The sequence below is a fragment of the Gopherus evgoodei genome, chromosome 3 (assembly GCF_007399415.2).
Source record: "Gopherus evgoodei ecotype Sinaloan lineage chromosome 3, rGopEvg1_v1.p, whole genome shotgun sequence".
Taxonomy (NCBI): Eukaryota; Metazoa; Chordata; order Testudines; family Testudinidae; genus Gopherus; species Gopherus evgoodei.
The window spans coordinates 74,122,454-74,145,906 of NC_044324.1; the positions used below are offsets into that span (position 1 = coordinate 74,122,454).

The 23,453-nt window shown below is 40.6% G+C and overlaps 1 protein-coding gene across 4 annotated transcripts in view; it reads right to left on the bottom strand.

Moving 5' to 3' along the window:
- LOC115648351 (E3 ubiquitin-protein ligase E3D-like) overlaps nucleotides 1–14,485 on the bottom strand; it is a 133,719-nt gene extending 119,234 nt beyond the window's left edge. For all 4 annotated transcript variants that reach the window (XM_030555811.1, XM_030555810.1, XM_030555813.1 and 1 more), the window contains exons 1-4: nucleotides 14,317–14,485; nucleotides 12,562–12,758; nucleotides 10,853–10,943; nucleotides 2,223–2,454 (exon numbers count right to left, since the gene is read on the bottom strand). In XM_030555811.1, coding sequence (XP_030411671.1) covers nucleotides 2,223–2,454; nucleotides 10,853–10,943; nucleotides 12,562–12,758; nucleotides 14,317–14,378 — 582 coding nt within the window. In that variant the 5' untranslated portion in view covers nucleotides 14,379–14,485. The remainder of the gene's footprint in view (nucleotides 1–2,222; nucleotides 2,455–10,852; nucleotides 10,944–12,561; nucleotides 12,759–14,316) is intronic.
- Between the last annotated feature and the right edge of the window lie 8,968 nt (nucleotides 14,486–23,453).

Genomic DNA, 23,453 nt, shown 5'->3' on the forward strand with positions numbered 1-23,453 from the left:
GTAAGTTACCTGAAAGCAGAACCACAACAAAGTGGTGGGACAAAGATATTCTCAAAATATGGGTCTATCTTTGCATTGTGGGAACATAAATAAATATATCTGGACCCAAACCACATCCTGATTTTGTATAGCCAAACTGTTTTGTTCATATTTACTTCTTAGTGTCCAGCAAAGTTTCAGCAAATGTAGTTACCCTGTGATTCCACCCATTCTTAGCTTTTGGGTTTTATTTTGCTATTCTTTGATTGACATCTTCCTATCATATCATAGGTACAGTTTTAATTAACTACCCATCTGATAATACAAAGCCTGTAGCAACAGACCACTGTTTCCATTTCAGTCTAATCAAGGGTGATCCAAAGATTTTGCTTCTTCATTGTCTGACAATATGAAATCCCATGTTGCTTTACTCGGTCTTCTTTGCAAGTACTAGGTTCTCTGAACAGTATTTTTACAATGATTCCAAGTGTGTTTCAAGGGAGAGGTTTCTGAATCATTTCTTGTGTACCTAGGCGATATTAAGACTAGGAGCAATTGTTCTGAAAACGCTAGAATTTAGTGTGGTTCCTAGACAACAGATGTCAACAACTCTACAAACCCTTTCTCCTCACCCACAACTACTTCACATTTGCGGACAATATATACCTTCAAGTCAGCAGCACTGCTCCAAAGTATGCCAACATTTTTATGGCTGACTTAGAACAACACTTCCTTAGCTCTCGTCCCCTAACGCCCCTACTCTACTTGTGCTACACTGATGACATCTTCATCATCTGGACCCATGGAAAAGAAGGCCTTGAAGAATTCCATCATGATTTCAACAATTTCCATCCCACCATCAACCTCAGCCTAGACCACACAAGCGGTCCATTTCTTTGAAACTACTGTGCTAATAAGCGATGGTCACATAACCACCACCCTATACCAGAAACATACTGACCGCTATACTTACCTACATGCCTCCAGCTTCCACCCAGGACATACCACACGATCCATTGTCTACAGCCAAGCTCTAAGATACAACCGTGTTTGCTCCAATCCATCAGATAGGGACAAACACCTACAAGATCTCTATCAAGCATTCTTAAAACTATAGTACCCACCTGCTGAAGTGAAAAAACAGATCGACAGAGCCAGAAGAGTATTCAGAAGTCACCTACTACAAGATAGGCCCAACAAAGAAAATAACAGAATGCTACTAGCTGTCACCTTCAGCCCCCAATTAAAACCTCTCCAGCGCATCATCAAAAATCTAAAACCTATCCTGAAAGATGATCCCTCACTCACAGATCTTGGGAGACAGACCTGTCCTCGCTTACAGATAGTCCCTCAACCTGAAGCAAATACTAACCAGCAACCACAAACCACAGAACAAAAACCCTAACCCTAACCCTATCCTTGCAACAAAGCCTGATGCCAACTCTGTCCACATACAAATGACACCATCATAAGACCTAATCACATCAGCCACGCCATCAGGGGCTCGTTCACCTGCACATCTACCAATGTGATATACACCACCATGTGCCAGAAATGCCCCTCTGCCATGTACACTGGCCAAACCAAACAGTCTCTATGCAAAAGAATAAATGGACACAAATCTGACATCAGGAATCATAACATTCAAAAACCAGTAAGAGAACACTTCAACCTCTCTGGCCACTCAGTAACAGATTTAAAGGTGGCAATTTTGCAACAGAAAAGCTTCAAAAACAGACTCCAATGAGAAACTACTGAACTTGAATTAATATGCAAACTAGATACTATCAATTTAGGCTTAAATAGAGACTGGGAATGGTTGAGCCATTACACATTGAATCTATTTCCCCATGTTAAGTATCCTCACACCTTCTTAAACTGTCTTAAATGGGCTATCTTGATTATCACTACAAAAGTTTTTTTTCCTCCTTCTGACAATAGCTCATCATAATTAATTAGCCTCTTAGAGTTGGTAGGGCAACTCCCACCTTTTCATGTTCTCTGTATGTGTATATAGATCTCCTCACTATATGTTCCATTCTATGCATCTGATGAAGTGGGCTGTAACCCATAAAAGCTTATGCTCAAATATATGTGTTAGTCTGTAAGGTGCCACAAGTACTCCTGTTCTTTCTACAAGCCCTGAATTTCATAAAGATCTTTCACAAAAATGTCCACTCCCCAAAATAAAATTAAAAAAATAAAAGTCACACTTTGAGATTTATTAAAACAAAATACTTTACCAAGGTAGGGCCCCTCTCAGATGCAGAATGTTCAGTCTCTGAATGGACTATTTCAGGTCCAGGCACATGTGACTCATTTCCTGAATTCACCAGAAAGTAAGTGTGTCCAAGAAAACAATCGTTATTCTGAGGGTGAAGAGCGCTGTTGGCAAAGGGATTGGGATGGCAGCACCACTCCTCAACCAAAGCACTCCAGTTTTCACTTGGTAGGGGAAGAACTCTGAGAAACGTCCTAATGGAGGAAAGAAAACAAGATATTTCAATCTATTACAAGGATTTCTAAGGCAATGGGTCTGAACACACTGCAAAAAAAACAAGCAAACATGAGATTCCCCCAAAAAGAAAGAGCTGGCCTCCCCTCCTCCAGTAAAAGGTACATACGTATAAATGTTGAAGCCCATTGGATGAATTCTGATAAGGCAATGGCAGTGACTCATGACAAGATTATTTGGGAATTGGCTGCATAAACAGATGAATCTTACATCATGCCCAACAGGTGGAAAGACTCAGGCTCAGCCTGATCTCCAGCGATTATACTACAGAAATTGGCATTGACAACTAGTGAAGAGAACAATGAGATAAAAATAGAATACAACAAGTCATAGTCATGAAAAACATAACAATGAGCATTTGAAAAAAATATTTTTAAAGTTCTCGTCTCTCTCTTTTACATCAGACGTCCATGCAACATCAATACAGGTGTCTCTGCAGTATCCACTCAGCAAGGTCAGTTATGCATTCTGAAGGCCTTCCATGCTCACAGGGAGGCAATCAGACTTTGAAGCAAAACAAAGTAAACAAAATAAAAAATGCTATAGTGCTTTTACTTGCACTGGATAAAGCAACCTGAAGTTAGACTCAAATTTAGTTTACAGAAGTCACACTTGCCTCAAAACACCTTATTATATTTCATGATGCCTCAAAGCCAGAATACACACACACAGGTAAACAGGAACAATTCCATTTGTCTGAAACACCTACACACTATTATCTTGGATACAGTTTCTGTTTGAACATCTGGCCTATGAAAAGCAAAAGTGAAAAAAAAAAATTAAAACAGTAACTCTTCTCTTATTCCTCCTCAGTGCATGCTTTTATGCCTACTTTAATAAAAGGTCAAATATTTGAAATACAGTAGTTACTCCTTAAACCAGTATAATCCAAACATACATACAGAAAAATGTTTCATAACATCTTTTTGTTTTTAAATGGTCATATTACCCACAACCCCCTAAGCCTGACCACAATTCCCCAGATATGTTCCTCTAGTCCCACAGATGTGTTGTTGTTCTTAACTGCACAGAGCTATCAGTGGATTCCTTCACTCATTTACAGTGAAGCAAATTCTACACTTTTGCCCAAATGCTGGACAGTGGCTAGATGCACAGTCACTGCCACACCTCCCATGTCATTCTTCAGGCTGTTTGTTGCAAAATGTTGAGGCCATTCTTTGAGCTTCCTTGAGTGTTTTCCTCTCATGCCTATCTTTCTCATTCTGCTGCCTTCTATGTACAGTTTGTCTTCTTACTTAAAGCCTGCACTTGAGATTTTGCCTGCGTTACCACTTTGCAAATGGTTTCTAAAGTTAGCTCAAAATCTCTGAGCAGATGCTCACATATTTTCCCACCGCTGCAGTCTACCACCACCACTATCAGGAGGTCTCTTAAGAGGCCAATACTTTCCTGGGTACCTTCTTGTGCCTTCTGTATTCTTATGCAGAAGTGAAATATTTCATAGGTTTCCTTCTTTCTAGATAACACAATAAATTTCAGATTGTGTTAGCACCTTATCAAAATCAATACTGTCTGCAGATGAGAGCTGAAATATATTTTAAAAATCTATTTAAAGGTCAGCTTGTGACACCCTGACACCCAATATTCACCACTGTCATATAATTAGGATGTCTTATACAAATTATACCTTGTGAGGTGTCATTCTAAAAGTCTTGATCTGCCAGACAGTAATACCTCATTGGATTGTATGTGCTATCGTTGTATGTGAAGTAATGAAGTAATACATAACACTATATATTGTGTTGCTGAAACATGTCTTGAGGTTGAAAACTCCCATAAGTAGCTTTTCAGGTAAGAGAGTAAAATGGGCAAACAATGTTAATGGCTTATTGAGGAAATGCACACAAGCACAAGGATTATCCCAGGAACTGTGTACAATAGAAACCTCTCAGAGATAGCATTACCCAATGGGAACTGTTTGACCCAGGTCACAGCATAGGAGCTCTCCAGCAAGTGGGGAGAAGATATAAAAGGGGGAAAATGACATTATGAGGGGACCTCACTCTCCCTGCAACAACACACCTGGAAACAACTGAGGAACAAAGACTGAACTGTGGGACGAGATTGTCCCAGGCTAGAAGGATTTTTAGCCTATGTATGAAAACCTGGGAAAGCCAAGGCAACTTGTGCCTTAAGAATCTCCAGCCTGTTTATCACTCAAGGTGAGAATTTGGTAATTTATATCTTACCTATCTAGTGTGTTAAGCTCAGTTTGCAGTTTTTGTTTATTTACTAAGGTAATCTGCTTTGTTCTGTTTGCTATCACTTAAAATTTTCCTTTTGTAGTTAATAAACGTATTTCTTGTTAATACCAAAACCCAATTTGTGCAACTCATAAATCCAGGTCCGGGCAGAAGCTGTGCATGTCTCTATCCACATTGAAGGAGGGGTGATTTTTATGAGCTTGTGCTGTGCAGATCTCTCTATACAGCGCAAGACAATATTATTTTGGGTTTACACCCCCAAGGAGGTGAGCACGTGAGTGCTGGGCAATCCCTTAGCTGAGTCCTCCCACAGAGAACTGATCACAGGTTCTGTGTGATTCTACAGCTGAGTGTGTTCCTTCCTGTGTGTGTGCTGGAAAGTGGCTTGAGAACCTGTCACAGCAACACAGGTTAAGGGAAACAGAGGCTGCTGGGACAGGTGGGCTCAGTGGGACCCCAGGACGTCTTGTGGCACCCCAAAATGGGAGGGTCCAACCCATCATACAGCTATTCCTACAAACTCTGTAGTGTAGCTATGACAAGGCTTGGCAAGCCAGACAATTGACCGCCTATTATTTGACCACAATCAAAAACTGTCAAATGTTCCAGCATGAATGCTTGATGCAGACAGCGATTTACTTTTTGATTCCATCACACTTCCATTCTTCCATTTTTTAGAACTTCCCATTATTGTGTTTGTCATTTTTCTGAGTTAAAATAACTTTAAGTAACTTTTTTTTTTAATTAGGCATAAGTACCTTTCTAAGAGTAAGCCTGCTGGAGACCATCAAATCTTACTGTTTTATTACTGTTCTAACAAATAAGTGCTTTAAAATATTTGATCACTTTTGACATTTTCTCAATAATAGTCAACCAATATTTGTTCCATCAACTGACCAGTTATTTTGGGGCTTGTCAAATGCCTTATCCAATCTTCCTTACTGCTCTCAAATCCATCCACTCCTATTACTACATTATAGGTTTCAGAATAGCAGCCGTGTTAGTCTGTATCCACAAAAAGAACAGGAGTACTTGTGGCACCTTAAAGACTAACAAATTTATTTCAGCATAAGCTTTTGTGGGCTACAGCTCACTTCTTCGGATGCACAGAATGGAACACACAGACAGGAGATATTTATACATACAGAAAACATGAAAAGGTGGAAGTATGCATACCAACAGGAAGAATCTAATCAATTGAGATGAGCTATCATCAGCAGGAGAAAAAAAACTTTTGAAGTGATAATTGAGATGACCCATAGAAGGTGTGAGAAGAACTTAACATAGGGAAATAGATTCAATTAGTGTAATGACCCAACCATTCCCAGCCTCTGTTTAAACCTAAGTTAATTGTATCTAATTTGCATATTAATTCGAGTTCAGCAGTCTCTATGGTGTTCTTTGCTTTACAGCAGCTAGAGTTGTATTTAACAATTATACTTGTTTTCTTCAAGCATTACATAACATAAACCAACAAAGCCGGCTGTAAACTGGCACCTGCAGTCCAGAGCCCCCACCTTGCCTTCCCAGACAGAGACCTTTAGTCTCCACCAAGTGCCCCACACAGCTTTATATAACAATAGTAGCTGCAGCGTTGCCACAGCTTGCCTCATATGGGGGGCTCAGAGCTCTCCTAAACAGACCATCTACTCCCTTGGCTTGGCCATCTTATGCAGAAATACAGCTTTTCTATTACATTTTGGGCCTTGTACATCTGTCAATGGGAGGCCAGGATCTGGGCCCTTATCTGTCTCTAGAACTGGATAAAATGATGTCAAATTAATGCAGCGCTAGTTCAGTTTTAGAAGAGTTTGAATTGTATTGAGCAATGATTCATTCAAGCCCATCTAATACAACAACATGGGCTTACTAGGGTCCAGTCCCTCAACGGGACCCCTCGTTATTGTAAGGCTCTACCCACATAGGGTCCTACAGTGGAAGAAAATTCTGTTTCAGATTTTCTTCTCTTTTTTAATTTATATAATACCCCTAAACTGCAGTCCAACATTAACATTATTTTTTAGAAAGTATACATCACAATCCTCTCTACTGAAAATCTATTTGCATTATAAAATTAAAAAATAAAATTGTATGACTTTATGTAGATTACCTCGCCCCAAAACCCTCATTAAATTTAGAATAATATACTTTTCTTTAACATAAATTAAGTAGTCATATGATTGCTCTACACAGAAAACTTGAGTCATAACAGTAAATGTAATGCAATAATTAAAAAATACTCTAATCTGCATTTGATTTTTCAATGCACAAATAAAGCACTTGTGTAGCAAAAATAAAGTTTTGGCCTAATGGAAAGGGTAATCTCCTTAAAAGATAATAATTCATGAAAATTAATTTAAATTACATTCTGTTCTGCTCTCTGAAAACTACTGAATGACAGAAGCAAAGCCCTGAAAGCCATACTTTTTGTCTATAACCTTCTCTTCTACAGTATAATCAGTAGGAAAGAAAAAAGCATCCTGAAATCTCTGTCAGATTTTCCATGGCTTGAAAGCTACAATCTTCCCTCCATTGGGTAGTATAGAAGGGGCAGAGGGCATAATTCTGTATCTCTGGAGAGCCATGAGACTCGTGGAAAGAATCAGGCTCTAACCCAGTGGATCTCTGATCATCTGCAAGGAAGACCTGCCCTCCACACAGCTCTGCAACCTTCTTTTCCCCCTCAACATCTATGTTATCACAAGCTATCTGTCATACGCTACCCCTCTCTCTGGCTATGTCTACACTACAGCATAAAATCAAAATTACTAAAACCGGTTTTATAAAACTGATATTATAAAATCGATTTTATGCGTCCACACTAGGGCACATTAATTCGGTGGTGTGCGTCCATGGTCCTAGGCTACCATCGATTTCCGGAGCGGTGCACTCTGGGTAGCTACATTAAAGGACTGAGACCAATAACTTCGATTTCCGTCCACACTAGCCCTAAATCGATATAGTAATATCGATTTTAGGGTTACTCCTCTCGTTGGGGAGGAGTACAGAAATCAATTTTAAGAGCCCTTAAAATCGATTTAAAGTGCCTTGTAGTGTGGACGGGTATAGAGTTAAATCGATTTGACACTGTTTAAATCGATTTAACTGTGTAGTGTGGACCAGGCCTCTGATGAGGCCAAAGCCAGAGGGAACTAATGTTGTTTCTAACAGCGTTAACTACAATACTGAGTTCAGCTTGGAAATGAGGCAGTGTGGGAAATGAGAACACCAGATACAGTGGCAGCTACTCTGCTCCATCCTGTCATACCTTCCAGATCTGTTTAGCCCAACCAAGCACCAGAGGCTCCCTGAAAGGACAAAAGCATGGTGGAGAGCCACTGCCATGTCCCACACGCTTCACCCTTTTATTCCAGTTTGATTGTCTGTGTGCTCAGGCGTGGAGAAGAGGGCAGTATCCATTCATATACATATAGTAAATGAATTAAATTTTGAAACAATGTTTATTTGGGGATGGAAATGCCTCAGAGCTTTCAACTGAAAATATCACATACACTGCTGACAAGAACTTAACAAGTTCTGGTCATTCTTTAAATATATAAAAATAAAACACAAATTAGCTGCTAAAACACTTTATAAGGAAAAGCCATGAAATCATCATTTGGTTACGCTCGAGTAAATCATAAATCAGTACAGCTGATGGCAATATAATAGAAACGGATTACATTTGAATTGCCAATTTGAATATTAGGAGTGACACAGATCCTAAGAGATAGCAAGTATGTCTGTTAGAATGTGCACACGTTCAGCTGAAGTTGTTAAATTGCTCATCACAACAGCTAAACAGCACAGCAACTCTGCACTAAAATTCACATGCAATCTGCAGACTTTGTAAGAAAGAGAGCTAAGGCAGACACACAGAGTTCAGGTACAGCTTACACACTTCTGAAGGTTCAGGGCTGCTCATATCTAGGAAGCCGATTTGGCCCATTTAGCAGTAGGAGTCCAATAAAAAGTTCAGCTCGAGATATTAACTTTCCCAAGTTTGGAGGAGTTCAGATCTAGGGTTTTGAAATCTTGGGAACAGGGGGAATGAGAGAGGGTGTCCTAACAGCTACAGATGTTACTGGTCACAGACCCCATCCTCCACGTGTCAAGCTTCAAGTCCTGTACTAGAGAGGGTGCTCAGTACATGGGGTTCCACAGAAGCACAGTAACCACTACGGAAAATCTCTTCAGAAAAATTGTTTATTATGACTCAAACTTTCAGGACAAGAGCTAATTTTACCCTTTTCCTCTGAGACAACAGGTAGTTTTCCACCAACACCTACTCTGATTAGTCACACTATAAGTACAACTTGTTGACGAGGGAGAATTTATAGGACAGAATGAGCAGAATCAAACAGAATCAAATTCCTGAAATGCAGAAGGATACAAAAGCATGTATACATTTACATTAAAAAATGCTCCTAAAGCTATATTTAATTAATAACCATTAACATTTCTTAAACAAACAATCTCTTTGACTTAAACTTTCCCCTGCAGTATTTGCAATACAAAATACTGAAGTGCTTTGTTAATGTAGGACGGGGGTGGCAAACCTGAGCCTCAGAAGGAGCCAGAATTTACCGATGTACGTTGCCAAAGAGCCACAGTAATACGTCAGCAGCCCTCCATCAGTTTCTCCCCCCCGCCGCTCCCAGCACCTCCCACCCACCAGCAGCCCTGCTGATCAGCGCCTCCCCCTCCTTCCCTGCACCTTCAGATCAGCTGTTTAGTGGCATGCAGGAGGTTCGGGGAGAGGAGCAAGGGCACGACAGGCTCAGGGAGTGGGGGCAGTGCCTGTAGCAGAGCCAGGGGTTGAGCAGTGAACACCCCCCGGCACACTGGAAAACTGGCACCTGTAGCTCCAGCCCTGAAGCTGGTGCTTATACAAGGAGCAGCATATTAACTTCTGAAGAGCCGCATGTGGCTCTGGAGCCACAGATTGGCCACCCTTGGTGTAGGAGAACCAGAAAAGGAAACTGACCAATAAATACATTTACCTCTGATCTATGGATGAAAAGCCCTATACCTCAAAACATAGAAGAGAGTAAGACTCACCATCCTCATTCCACAGATAGGGAGTCTGAGGCACGGACAGACGAAATGGCTTGCCTGGTACAGTGCAGAGCCAGGAAAGGAACCCAAATCTCCTAAATTCCAGTCCAGTGCCCTACCACTGACATACACTCTCTCTCCTAGTCCCTTGTTATTTTCCACTTTGAGTGACATGCCAAAAGTAAACAAATAGCATAAATGATGAAAACTTTGTTTCAAATAATTTCACTTCTAACCATCTCTGGCGTACATGAGTAACAGGTGAGGAGGCTTTTAAAAATATAACTTTTAACCTGTCCATCTTAATGCATGAGTAACATGAATAGCAACCACTGCTAACAGAACATTAGGAAACATTAGGAAAGGGATAGACAATAAGACAAAAAATATCATATTGCCTCTATATAAATCTATGGTACACTCACATCTTGAATACCATGCAGATGTGGTTGCCCCGTCTCAAAATATATATGAATTGGAAAAGGTACAGAAAAAGGACAACAAAAATGATAAGAGGTATAGAACAGCTTCCATATGAGGAGAGATTAATAAGACTAGGATTTTTCACCTTGGAAATGGGACAACTAAAGGGGGATATGATAGAGGTCTATAAAATCTTGACTGGTACAGAGAAAGTAAATGAGGAAGTATTATTTACTCCTTCTCATAACACAAGAACTAGAGGTCACCAAATGAAATTAAAAGGCAGCAGGTTTAGCATATCTGACACGTAAATACCTTGCAATGCCGGCTACAACAGTGCCATGAGAACACCTGTTCTCACTTTCAGGTGACACTGTAAACAAGAAGCGGGAAGCGGCAGCTATTAGCCAGGATGGGCATGAATGGTGTCCTTAGCTTCTGTTTGCCAGAAGCTGGGAATGGGTGACAGGAGATGGATCACTTGATGATTACCTGTTCTGTTCATTCCCTCTGAAGCATTTGGCACTGGCCACTGTCGGAAAACAGGATATTGAGCTCGATGGATCTTTGGTCTGACCCAGTATGGCTGTTTTTATGTTCTTATGTTATGCAGCATTTATCAATATGCAACATATAAAACTGTATTGCTTACCGTTCTTTTATTATGACTTCACCACAAGATTGACAGTAAAAGATGCAACTCTTCTGTGCCTTCAGACTTTCACTCAAAGTTGAAATTAATGCTACAGATATTAAAGAAGACATAATAAACAACAAGCTCTGTTGAATCTACATAAATTTGCACATAAAAAACCTTGGTATCCACTCATCAGCTTCTGAAAGCTGAGATTCTAACTACTACAAGCAACAAGAAAAATACTGACATTCCATACACCAAATTCTTTGTACATTTCAACATCCTGCTTGCTTACGAGAAGAGAACAAGGAAGCAGAGCTGAAGGAAGACCCACATTCACAGCATCTAGCATTTACTGTAATGTATACATGCTGTATTTGAATGGTCATTTTTAACAGTTTTGCAAGATTCATGTTGGATGGGCTGAAACTGTTTCAGGGTCAAGAGGATCCTTTTAAAGTTACATTTAGATCAAATTAAAAAACTTAACTCTGTTAATGTTAAGTTCTACTGATCTCTGGTTTTGCTGTGTGATGGTTCCTCCCTTAACTTACCACACTAGATAGCTGAGGGGGTGGGGTTGAGGGGTCAGTGGGTAGAGCTATATTCTAAACTATCAACCAGGTACAAGTATATAATGTAGCAACAAAACATGCTCTCTCTCGAAGAAGAAAAATAACAGTTTCCAATATAGCAATACCCTCTGCTGGCCAGCAAAGAGAAAACATTACAACTAAAGCCAGTTCAGACGGCATATTTTCCCAGTTATAACAGAAAACTCAACATAATCAATAAATATGATTGAATCAAAACAAAACTAAAGGGTACCACTGTGGACAGATGAATCTGAACTTATCTAATGTGATGCAGAAGTAGCCAGCATATGCCACATTTTCAAAACTGGAGCCCTAAGTTGCCATAGTGAAAAATTAGGGCTGTCAATTGATTGCAGTTAACTCACGCGATTAACTCAAAAAAATTAATTGCAATTTAAAAAAATTAATCATGATTAATCACACTGTTAAACAATAGAATACCAATTGAAATGTATTAAATCTTTTTGGATGCTTTCTATATTTTCAAATATATTGATTTCGATTACAACACAGAATATAAAATGTATAGTGCTCACTTTATATTTATTTTTATTACAAATATTTGCACTGTAAAAAACAAAAGAAATAGTATTTTTCAGTTCAACTAATACAAGTACTGTAGTGCAATCTCGATCATGAAAGCTGAACTTACATATGTAGAATTTTACAGTGTTTTATTTTTGAAGGCAGTTTTTTTGTACATAATTTTACATGTGTAAGTTCAACTTTCATGATCAAGAGAGAGCATCATAGTACTTGTATTAGGTGAATTGAAAAATACTATTACTTTTGTTTTTTTACAGTGCAAATACTTGAAATCAAAAATAAATATAAAGTGAGCACTGTACATTTTGTATTCTGTGTTGTAATTGAAATCAATATATTTGAAAATGTAGAAAACATCCAAAAATATTAACTACATGGTATTCTATTACTGTTTAATCGCTTGACAGCCCTAGTTATTTTCGCACCTTGTTTTTCTCATATGTTTGAAATACCTTAAAAAAAAGTCTCAAATTATCCATAAACAAAAATTATATTTTCTAAACAATTGCCTTGATTTTCTTTGTCTCAAGGAATTTAGTATACAGTGTCTAAATCAAAGGAAAACAAAATAACTGGCCTTACTTGTATTTGAATCTGCTTGAACTTGCAGCCTCACATGCAAACCATCTCCAGCTATATACTGTAATCCTCGACAGGAAAAAGGAACAATCCTGACCTCTGCAGGAAAGCTGATCATGTTGCAGGCTTGACAACTTTTTATTTCTAATGATCCTGGAGACACTGTAATATCCACTGGCAAATTTCTTGCTTTTGGCTCACTAGAGATTTAAAATACACATAAATTTTTATATCAGTTAGAAAGTTAGAAAGAAAGGGTTTCATCATATATAATGTTGACTTGTTTAAACAAAAATTTTCTCACAGTTGAAATGCTTCTGACTTTTATTTATTTAAATTTTGTGGCTGTGGATAATGCAATTTTTGAAGAGTCCAACATTAAGAAATGTATATGAATTAAAACCAGAAGTTAATGCATGCTTTTCTACGATCCACAAATATTTGTCTCCAAATTAGTACACAAAAGATTTATTTATTGGGAAATAAGACAGCAATGTAACTGTTTTTCTTTAAACTAAAACCACAAAACAAAATGTGAAGGAAAACACAGTTTCAACTGTTAAAAATCCCAGTTCATATCAGAATCAAAATTACACAAAAATGAGAGACAGTTAAGATGTTTACATGTTTAAAAGATCATGTGGGAGGGGCCACAATAATTATAAATAAAATGTCCAGTCTTGCTCCCATTTAAATCACCAGCAAAATTCCCATCAAATTGCATGTGGATAGAATTGGATCCCAGGTATCTGAACCTGAATTCCTTGCACTCATATAATTCCCACTGAAGCCTAAAAGTAGATTAAAACTAGAAGAGGAGATGGATCAGTTCCTAATGTTAATAGTTGCCTGTTCCCACACCACACTATCAGGAAGGCAAAAAAACAGACCTTTGTTAATTAGGAGAAACCAACACATTTAAATGTGGAAACAGTACTTTGCAGAAATCACAGAGGAAAAAGTCACTTTTAATACTTTACGTATGGGTTTGATGTGCCTTTGAAAATCACTGGGCCAACTTTTTCCAAGATTCATAGCAATTAGTATGATATTCATTCATTTTCATCCACATTTTTCACTTTTTATTACATATGGAATGCATTTTGCTGATTTCTGCAGTCAAGATATTGAACGTCACAAATCATGTACAGTGCCCACACAATAGATTTTGACACATTTGCAAATGTTATTGTTGAAAGTTACTTATGTATTTGTTGAGGGAGGGGAAGCTGGGCAAGCAGGTTTATCTGTGCAATGAAGTTTGGAATTCAAAGAATATTTGAAACAGAATCTGATAAATACCTCAGGAAATACAGGAACACCATCTAAATGTTTTTCAGTTGATATGTAATGATTTTAAAGATTAGAAATTACATTAAAGTAAAATTAGAAACTAGGACTACTTTGTGAGATTATGCAGTGCTTGGATAGCAGCTGTGCGTACACAAGGGGGTTGATGAAGCACTGTGCTTAGGTAACCAGCAGCCAAGCAATACAAGGAGCGTTGGGTGCATCAAAATGCCAACAGGGCAATAAAAGTTGGGGGGGGACACGTTCTTGTCACCCAAGCGGTTGCACCTGAATGACCCCAGAACTGCAGCCGCCACAAGAGCTAGGCTTGCAGATGCGCTGTCTCCACTGTGCCTCCAAAAGCCCCGTGAGCAGGAGCTCCGGAGCAGGCACAGCTAGACAGCAAGTTAAGGGGCTCGGCCCCGAGCAGGGAGAGGGGAAGCGGACACCGCAGCTCCGGTGCAATACCGGATAATCAGCAGCCCGCTCTGCATCCTCCGCCTGATCTCCAGGAAAACAGACTCTTCCATGTGCGCGCTGCCTGAAGCTCTCTGCCCGGCCCCTGATGTTACGGGGCTATGGAACGCCCTGGGAGATAGCCCAGGCTGCTCCCGCTCAGCCTGCCAGCCGGTGAACCCACGTGGAGAGAGGACTGTCTGAACCCAGCCCAGGAAGCTTTTTCACCAATGAAGGAGCAAGAGCAGAGCATGTTTGTGCCGCTCTCCCTGCCGCCCCACACAGCGCCCTCTGGAACTGTAGTGCCCGCCACGCACACCGCACAGAGATAAGAGCCTCCAACAAAGCGGATTTCGCTTCTGGGGAGTGTCCCGCTATGCCATCCCAGTAGCAGAGAGAACAGTTCTTGCTCCCAGTAGGTGGCTTTGAGTTCTGCCAGTTACCCACCTGCTGCAAGACCCAGAACATATTCACTGCTCGGCTAACAGTGAAGTGCTTCTTCACCTGAGTATCCCCAATGATCCTGCTCAGGAAAGAAGGGGTTGCAGGAATTAAACTTGTGTTTATAACGCCCCATATAATTTTACAGCGCTGCAGTTAAATCCCAAATTGTTTTTAAGGACATTGGAAGGAAAAGGAAGGGAAGTTTCTTCTTTGCCTAAATAGTATAGCCCACTCATTGTTTTATGCAAACCTTGCATTTGTGGTGTTTTTCTTAAGTTCTGTCTCCTATTAGTCCAATTTTTTCTCTTTTCTATATCTAGCAGCTTGCCTGTGGGCTGAGTCCTACTCCCTCTGACTCTGATGGGCTTAGCATTGGACCCTATGTTTTAACTTCCTCTAGTTTGTTTGTCTTTTCCCCCCAGAAGCTACTTTTATTTCTTTTTATGTTTGTTTTTCTTTAAAATACTCTTTTTTTTAAACCTCTTTTTTTGTGATTTTACTTCTCCAATATTCATCTTCAGTGTTCTTCTCTCTTTCTCTCCAGCTCTTAGGCCCAATCCAGCAAATAAATGAACATAAATATCTTTACATATGTATGTAGTTCCACAGAATTGAATGGGACTACTCAAGCATGTAAAGTTATTCACATGCACAAGTACTTGCAGGATAAAAGCAGTAGTACTCACTCTGCTCCATTTCAATCCCAGCAATAACTTTACAGAGACTTGGATTAATTTTAACCTCCTCTCTATCACAGGCCATTACATTTCACCCCAGTATGCATGCATTGAGCCCAATAACTTGTTAAATAGCTTATGCTTTAGCCAAACATATCTTCCAGAAATGCATCTAGTCTTGATTTAAAGACCACATGAGGTGGCCTGGTAATTTGTTCCAATTGTTAGTTGCTCTCACTGATAAAAATGTGTGCCTTCTTTCTAATTTGATTTTTTTCTGGCTTCAGCTTCCTGACATTAGTTCTTGTTAGCCTTTCTCTGCTAAATTAAGGAGCCCTTTAGTATCTGACATTCTTTCCTGATGAAGACACTTCTACACCATAGTTATGTCTCAGTCTTCTTTTTGAGAAACTAAACATATTGAGCTCTTTAAGCCTCTCATGGTAAGGCATTTTCTCTAGTCCTCAAATTATCTTTGTGGCTTTCTTCTACACCCTCCAATTTTTCAACATCCTATTTAAAATGTAGATGCCAGAAACGGACACAGTATTCCAATACTTGTTTCACTCATGCCGTACACATATACTCCTACATGCTTGTGTTGCTTTCCAAAATGGATGAATGATAACAAGAGTGAGTAGGTCAAAGTGAATTAAACTTCAAATGCAGGTGAGTTGACAGCTAGTAAGAATATAATGTGTAAAAGAGAATATTGGCAACATAACTGTTTTTCTTTAACCTAAAATCATGAAACAAAATTGGGGCTTTGTTTTACTTTCTCAGGGGTAATGGGTAATCCAAAAGGGAAACTCACAATCTTCACCACTCTCAGCTCTATTTTCTTAATGACTTGCCAAGAGCAATGTCTGACAAGTACAAAACCTGATTTGTTCATGTCACATCACCCGTATAAATGTTTTGTATAATGCAACATTAGTGCAATGATTCTGTTCCATCTATGAGTGAATGGAGTACAGTTCACATTTGTCAGTGGTGGTAATTTGTGGAAATGATAGACCAAGAAATATAATTTTTATTTCAGAAATGCCTATATGGTAATTTTATGTGTTATTCATTTCACATATGGAATTAGGACTACACATTATCACACCTGCAATGGGTCCATTAAATGCCCACACCTGAAGCCAAAATACAAATCAATAAAGCACAACCACAGACATCCACACCCGTCCATATAACCATATACATAAATCTCTAGAAACTGCCTCCCACGCACAGATACACACATGTATTCGTGTTACACAACTAACATACACTAACACATATATTTCCACATAGGCCCCACTGTGGTAGGTGCTGGACATTCACACAAAAAGAGAGTCAGCAACAAAGACTTTATAATTAAGGCTGTGAGACTGTCATGGATTCTGTGACTTTCTGTGACTTCTTCAGTGACTAACAGCAGCAGCAGTTTGGGAGGGGGCTAGGGCCAGGGAGTTGGGGAGTGTGGGGGAGGCTTACCTCAGGGTGGGGGACTCCCCATCTCTCACTGGCATGGCCCTGCAGCTCCTCCTTGGTGAACAGGCCAGGGGGCTCTGCATGCTGCCTGCATCCGCAGGCTCCGCTCCTGCAGCTCCTATTTGCTGCATTCCCAGCCAATGGGAGCTTCGCAGCCGGCGCTTGTGGAGGGAGCTGCGTGCAGAGCCACCTGGCCCTCTCTTCTACCTTGGAGCTGCAGAGACATGTGGAGCCAGATAGGGAGCCCCAGCCAGGCTCACCAATCCTCCCACCCAGCACCAGTGGGAGTCCTGGGCCTTACGCTGCTGCCAACCTGTTTCCCCCAGCACCAGCACCTGGACCACATCCCCCAGAGCACGTGGAGCCCCCCCAGCCAAGTTTTAGTTAAGGATATATAGTAAAAATCATGGACAGGTCACAGGCCATGAATTTTTGTTTACTGCCTTTGACCTGTCCATGACTTGTTCTAAAAATACCTGTGACTAAAATGTTGCCTTATTTATAATGTTACTCCTGGAGGAATTCTGCACCAAAATATTAAAAAGTCTGTGCACAATATTTTAAAATTCTGCAAAATTCTGCATATTTTATTTTGGCACCACCCAGCCCAGATACCCACACCCCTTTCCCCCCAGAGCTGAGCCATGGGGCATCCCCTGGCCCAGACACCACCATCCTCCTCCTCCCCACAAAGTCCAGCCATGGGGCATCCCCCAGACACCAGCTTCCCCCTCCAGAGCCGAGCCACAGGGCAGCCCCCATACATCAGCTTCCCCCAAGTCAAGCCATGGTGCAGTCCCCAGCGCAGACACCAGCACTCCCAGAGCCTTTATTCCCCCCAGCTTCTTTACTGTCACACTCAGGTACATGATGTGCTGAGGCCCTGCCCTTCCTCACCCTGTGCTAGAACTAGCTGGGTCTCCCTGGCCCTCTCCCATCCTGGGAGAGTGAGGATCAATGAATGTGCATGCAGCCTCCAGACCCACCAGGCTGGGCTCTCTGCTCACTGTGAGATGGGCTCTGCAGAGTCCAGCGGCCTCTACTGGCAGCCAGAAATTCTACTGGGGAACCAAGGAATTCTGCAAAACTCTGCATTCTGCAGTGGCGCAGAATTCTCTCAGGAGTAATTTAATGTAGCTAGAAAAAGGTAAGGAGAAATGCATGATACATTGGCTCTTCTGCAATTACTAGTCAAGGACATTTACTTTTTAAGAAACAATACTTTCTTTAGAGTTCCCATCTCTTTTAAAAACATGTTATGACATGAACACACACATTTTATGTCATCAATTTTTTTTATGCACAAACCAACAAAAGGACTAAAAGTCAAAGAGTTAGGCTGCAAATTTTATTTACACAGGTATACACCTATGCAGCAATACATGCACCTTCCTACACAAAGACACATAGTCTCTTACCCACCTATACACAAATGCATACAATGCACCCTGGCACACACTTGCCTACACAGAGACATTTTTTTCATACACTTTCTTACACACAAGCCGTGGACAACGGACCTCCCCTACACGGACACACAAACTGATGAACATTACACAATAGAACACATACACACACTTCCGCTACACAGGCACACAGCATGCATACACACACTTCCCTACAGTTGTGCATACACGGAATAAATGCATCCATCCAGCTATACCAGAGGTTCTCAAACTGGGGGGGCCCGGGACCCCTCAGGGGGGTTGTGAGGTTATTATATGGGCGGGTCATGAGCTGTCAGCTTCAACCCCAAACCCTGCTTTGCCTCCAGCATTTATAATGGCGTTAACTATATAAAAAGGTTTTTTCATTCATAAGGGGGAGTCGCACTCAGAGGCTTGCTATGTGAAAAGGGTCACCAGTACAAAAGTTTGAGAATCGCTGCTCTACACAGAGACAGGCTCTCTCACACATCCACCTACGCTTCGCGCCGCAGGGGTCAGAGCGCTGTGCTGCCTGTGGAGCGGCAGGGGGCGCTGTGGGGCAGGTGGCCTGATGGGAGGAGAGAAGGAAAGGGGAAGCCGCGCTGCATGCTGGGAGCTGTCTGTGGCTGCTCCGGTGCTTTCCGCTGTCGGGTTCTTCCGGCTTTTGTCGCCAAGGTAACCAGCCCCCTGCCCCGCTCGCGTTACCGGGCTCGGGCACCGCGCGCTGCTCCCCCTCCCTTCCCCCGACTTGTGCCGCTCGGCGGGTCCCAGGCGGCGGAGCATCTGGAGGCCGCAGCGGCCCTTTAGCCCTCCCGGCCCCGCCTCTGCGAGCGGAGAGGGCGTTGGGGACGTGCGCGGCCCGGCCCGCCAGACGGGGGCTGCCGGCCACCCTCCTGGGGCCCCTCCATACACCCTCGCCCCACAGCCTGACACCCCTCCCGTTCTGGATGCCCTTCTGCCTGGTACCACGGATGTCTCCCTCCTCCCACGCCACACCCTGACCCACCCTGGGTGTCCCACTGAGTTTCCCCTCCCTTTCTCCTCCCCCTTCTCCCTGTCCCATACCCCGAGACCCCTTCCACCCCGATGTCCTCCTCCCTGCACACTACACCTTAACGCTCATGCCAGCGCCCTCCGCTGCTCTTTCCCTTTTTATGTGTCCCCACTGAGGAGGTCCCCCTGAGCCTCCACCACTGCCCTTGGTGTCGTCTCCGGCCTCCCTCCCCCCAGCGCCCCCGTGTGTAAAAAGGGGAAGGAAAGAAATCCAAAATAATGCAATAATCTGTGGAAGGACTCCCTGTTCCCCAGTGGTCTATGATTTGCTTTTAATTCTTTTTTTCTCCTGTTGATGCAATTCAAGGCAGTGTTTTTAATTTGCAAAGCCCTGTACGTTTTGTGAATTATCTGCCTTTCTCCTCCTGCCCCCCTTTGCACTACTGCAGTTGCTGAGATCAGCTAAACTTATGCTGTTAGTCCCTGTCTTTGCCCCTGCAAAATGTCTTGAGGGTAGGATGCCCAATGGAGGAATACTTGTGCTGCAAGAGCTGGAATCTATTAACCTTCAGGTCATAGTGCAAAGCACATTTTTTTGGGTCAAATACCTGCATGCTTGTGGCTATTGGTTGTCAAGGTTTTTCCTATGATGTTTGGTGCACTACAGTGCTGTACAGTGGGTGTGCTTTTACTGCAGGCTGTTTAAATCTAAGATTTGCACCTGGATGCTAAAGTGGGAGATGCTGCCAAAAAACACCAAATTCATTTATTATAAACTTTAAATTTTAAACTTTGTTCATAAAGAAACAGTATTTATATAGTAATAAATCATTTGTTTTGTATTAATGTTGCAGTGGTGCCTAAAACATGCTGTACATGTACTTAAGAGCCACAAAGAGTTTACAGTCTGAGGGATTTTACCTTTATTGTAATCGTGACATTTGTCAAACTCACTCTGTCGTCTTTCATTAATTATCACAAACCTTAAACTTTTCACTTCTCCATCTTTTCATGTGAACATGATGGCTTGCACTGACAATTGTAATTGCTGCTTAGAGCAATACTTGCATTCTAATTCTGAATGTATAATGAGACAAAAGAATGGATGAGATAGAAGACAGCCATTTAAACAGCAATATTTTCAAATTCCTGTCATGGGACAATAAGTAACTCCTCCCCCAGGAGTCTCTGGCATCCAATGACCACTGGGGGAGAGAGGTGCTGATTGGCCAGCATTCCTCAGTTCCTTGGATTTAACTCAACGAAAGGATCACGTGGAGCTTCTTACAGCTCCGTTTGAGCAGTCCACACTACTCACCTGAATTAGGAATGGGAACCCAGCCTAACAGATGTTATGGATCTAGCTGTTTGCCTGTTTAGAGGATGCGGAAGAATTAGATATGCAGTGACCAGAAAAGACCCCCAAAGCCCATGGGAAGAGGAAGAATGCAGACCAATTCCAGAAAAGGTTTGAGGAATGGGGTGGTGGTAAAGAAGAGACAGCCTCAGAAGTAACCTGACGTGAGGAGTAGAGCAGGGAGGGTGACAATAGAATTGAATTGCTTAATATTCAAGTAGAGACTTTGAGTTTCTTTTGTCTATCAGATTAGCAGATGAACACACCTAAAAAATCTCTCCTAGGTTTTTTTTTATTTTCTCCATTTCAAAGTTTATGGGAGGAAAAGGAAATGATGTTAGATCAAATGTGTTACCGATCTCCTAAAACCAAAAATGAAAATAAAGCATTGAATCATTCAAAAAATGAGTTTCAATGCCATCAAAATGCTATTTTAATTCTTCTGTTTTAAATAGTTTAACTGTTGATTCTCTCAGTATTGTGACCACCAGACCGCCACAGTATACTTATCTTTTACAGAGATTTTAGAACAAGTGGCAGAACTGTCTATTGACCTGTGAAGGATCTCAATAGATTTCCTGCCAGAAAGTTCTGCTCCTTTAGAAAGGGAACAAATATTGAAAATATACATGCTCTATTTAACAGTCTTTACTAACTAATTGTATAGTCCCTGATGCATGAAAGCATTTAAGCAAGTGCTTGACTAAGCATAAGAGTAATCCCATTATGTCAATAGGACTACGCATGTGCTTCAGTGCTTTGGTGGATTGAGGTCATAGTATCACATGTAAAAGTGTAGTGAATTTAACCTGAGTTAGTTTTAGTGTCCTGTCTTTTTGTATTCATTTTTGAAGGGGGATAAAAAAAATGTAATATTTGTTTGCCCAAGTTCTAGTCATAAAAGAGGTCAGATAAAGATTTACACTTTAATAATCCCTTTATAAACCATGAATAGGATATGTGAAATGAAGTGCTCTGCAAAACAGTCATAATCTAGAAAATGTTTAGGAACACATTGCATGTGATATAATTTAATAATAAAAGTAAATAGGTTGGTAATTTTTTGGCACAACAAGATGCATAACATAGAATGTTGGACAAGGTGTTGTCCATGAATTGGAGGTTCCAAGAACACACACAGGTTTTTCTCTTGTTTTTTAACTACTAAGATAAAATAAGGCTAAGAGGTATGACTTCTGACAAAATGTGTCAATGAATGTGGGGAACAAATACACTTGCCCTAAACAAGTGGGAAAAAGACTTCTGCCTCACTAAGCTTCATAGATTTTTTTTTCTTTGATGAATTCAATGATTTGCATAAATTGCATATACAGAGAAAATGACTGAATGCCAGCTAATTAGATGAGGAAGAAGTGATATGGCTAATTCGAATGCAAACCTAAAAGTGATGAGGATTAAAATCTTTGCATTGTATTGGTTCCCAGTATGACTTTATAATCTAGGTTTAAGATATGATAATATTTGTATTTCCTTAAACAAAATCAGAAAAACACGCACAACTTTTCAAATTTTCCCCAAAATATTGGTGTAGTATGTTAATGACAGTAAAATTGGAGAAGAGAATATTTCAACTTTGTTTCCTTGCCACCTTCTTTGAGGTACAGTATTTAGACATTCAAGAGGTAAAGGTGAAGTGAATTTATTCCAGTTCAGTAGTTGATAAAAATGTTTTTCAATCTGGAAAGAGATATCAGGCCCATTTGATGAAAGGTTAATCTCACATTAACTTGAAGATGCATATTATGAAAATTCACTGACAAAACTTTGTTAATACAGAGTTATGGTTGCCTGGTGGCGTGGCGTGTTCTTCAGAACATCATTTACAAAACTTAACCCTCTGAAAACCAGGAAATAGAGTTAAGGAACAGAACAGTTGTTCTGTAATAAATGAGTACTATATGTATGTATATGATCCATTTCTGAGTAGCATCTGCTCGTTCTTTATTCCAAGGTCAGATTGTTAAATAGTGGTTCAGTATAGAATGTTAGTGGGTGGTTGAAAAAGATCTCCATCCATACACCTAAATCAAAATGTTTCAGCTTCACGGAATAAGGCATAGATCAGTTGTTAGCTGCTGCTCTGTCAATCAAGGACCAGTGCAAGTGATGTGTTATTTGCATTAATATATCTTGAGGAATTTCTGGGTATGTGAGTAATGTTTGTTCTTCCAGAAGTGTTGAAGTGATCACCACTGATAACTTTGAGAAGGGAGACAGGGATATTTATAATTAGAATTTGTCAGTGGAATTGTTAGGACAGCGGTCTGGAGATTTAATTAGGAGGATGTGGAGGATTATATTTAAGAAAATGGTGGAAAATGCCTTTACAAATGAAATATGTGTCAAAGAAGAAATTTAAACAATATTAGTAATTTAAATTATAGAAAGAAGGATGATAATAGTTCTGTGAGTTGGCATGTAGAGAAACTTTGGAAAAAAAGAGAGACCTGCTAAACCTGCCAAAATAGATGGGTCATATATTGATTCTTCTTCCTCATATGTATTATTCAATGAGAAGGAAAAAAATCCAATTCTGAATCTCATGGTTTGAATATTGATACTCCGGAGCCATCTGTTTCAAACAAAATATTAATACACAGTGGTCAAGAGGGGGAAAAAAGAAAAAAAATTTAAAAAAGCATGGAGTAGAAAAGGAAGACAGATTCAAGCAAGTATTTCCCATTTGGCTGTAGAATGTCCTTATTAAAAGCAAATAGGAATTTATAAATAATGTCAGAAGAATAAACAAGA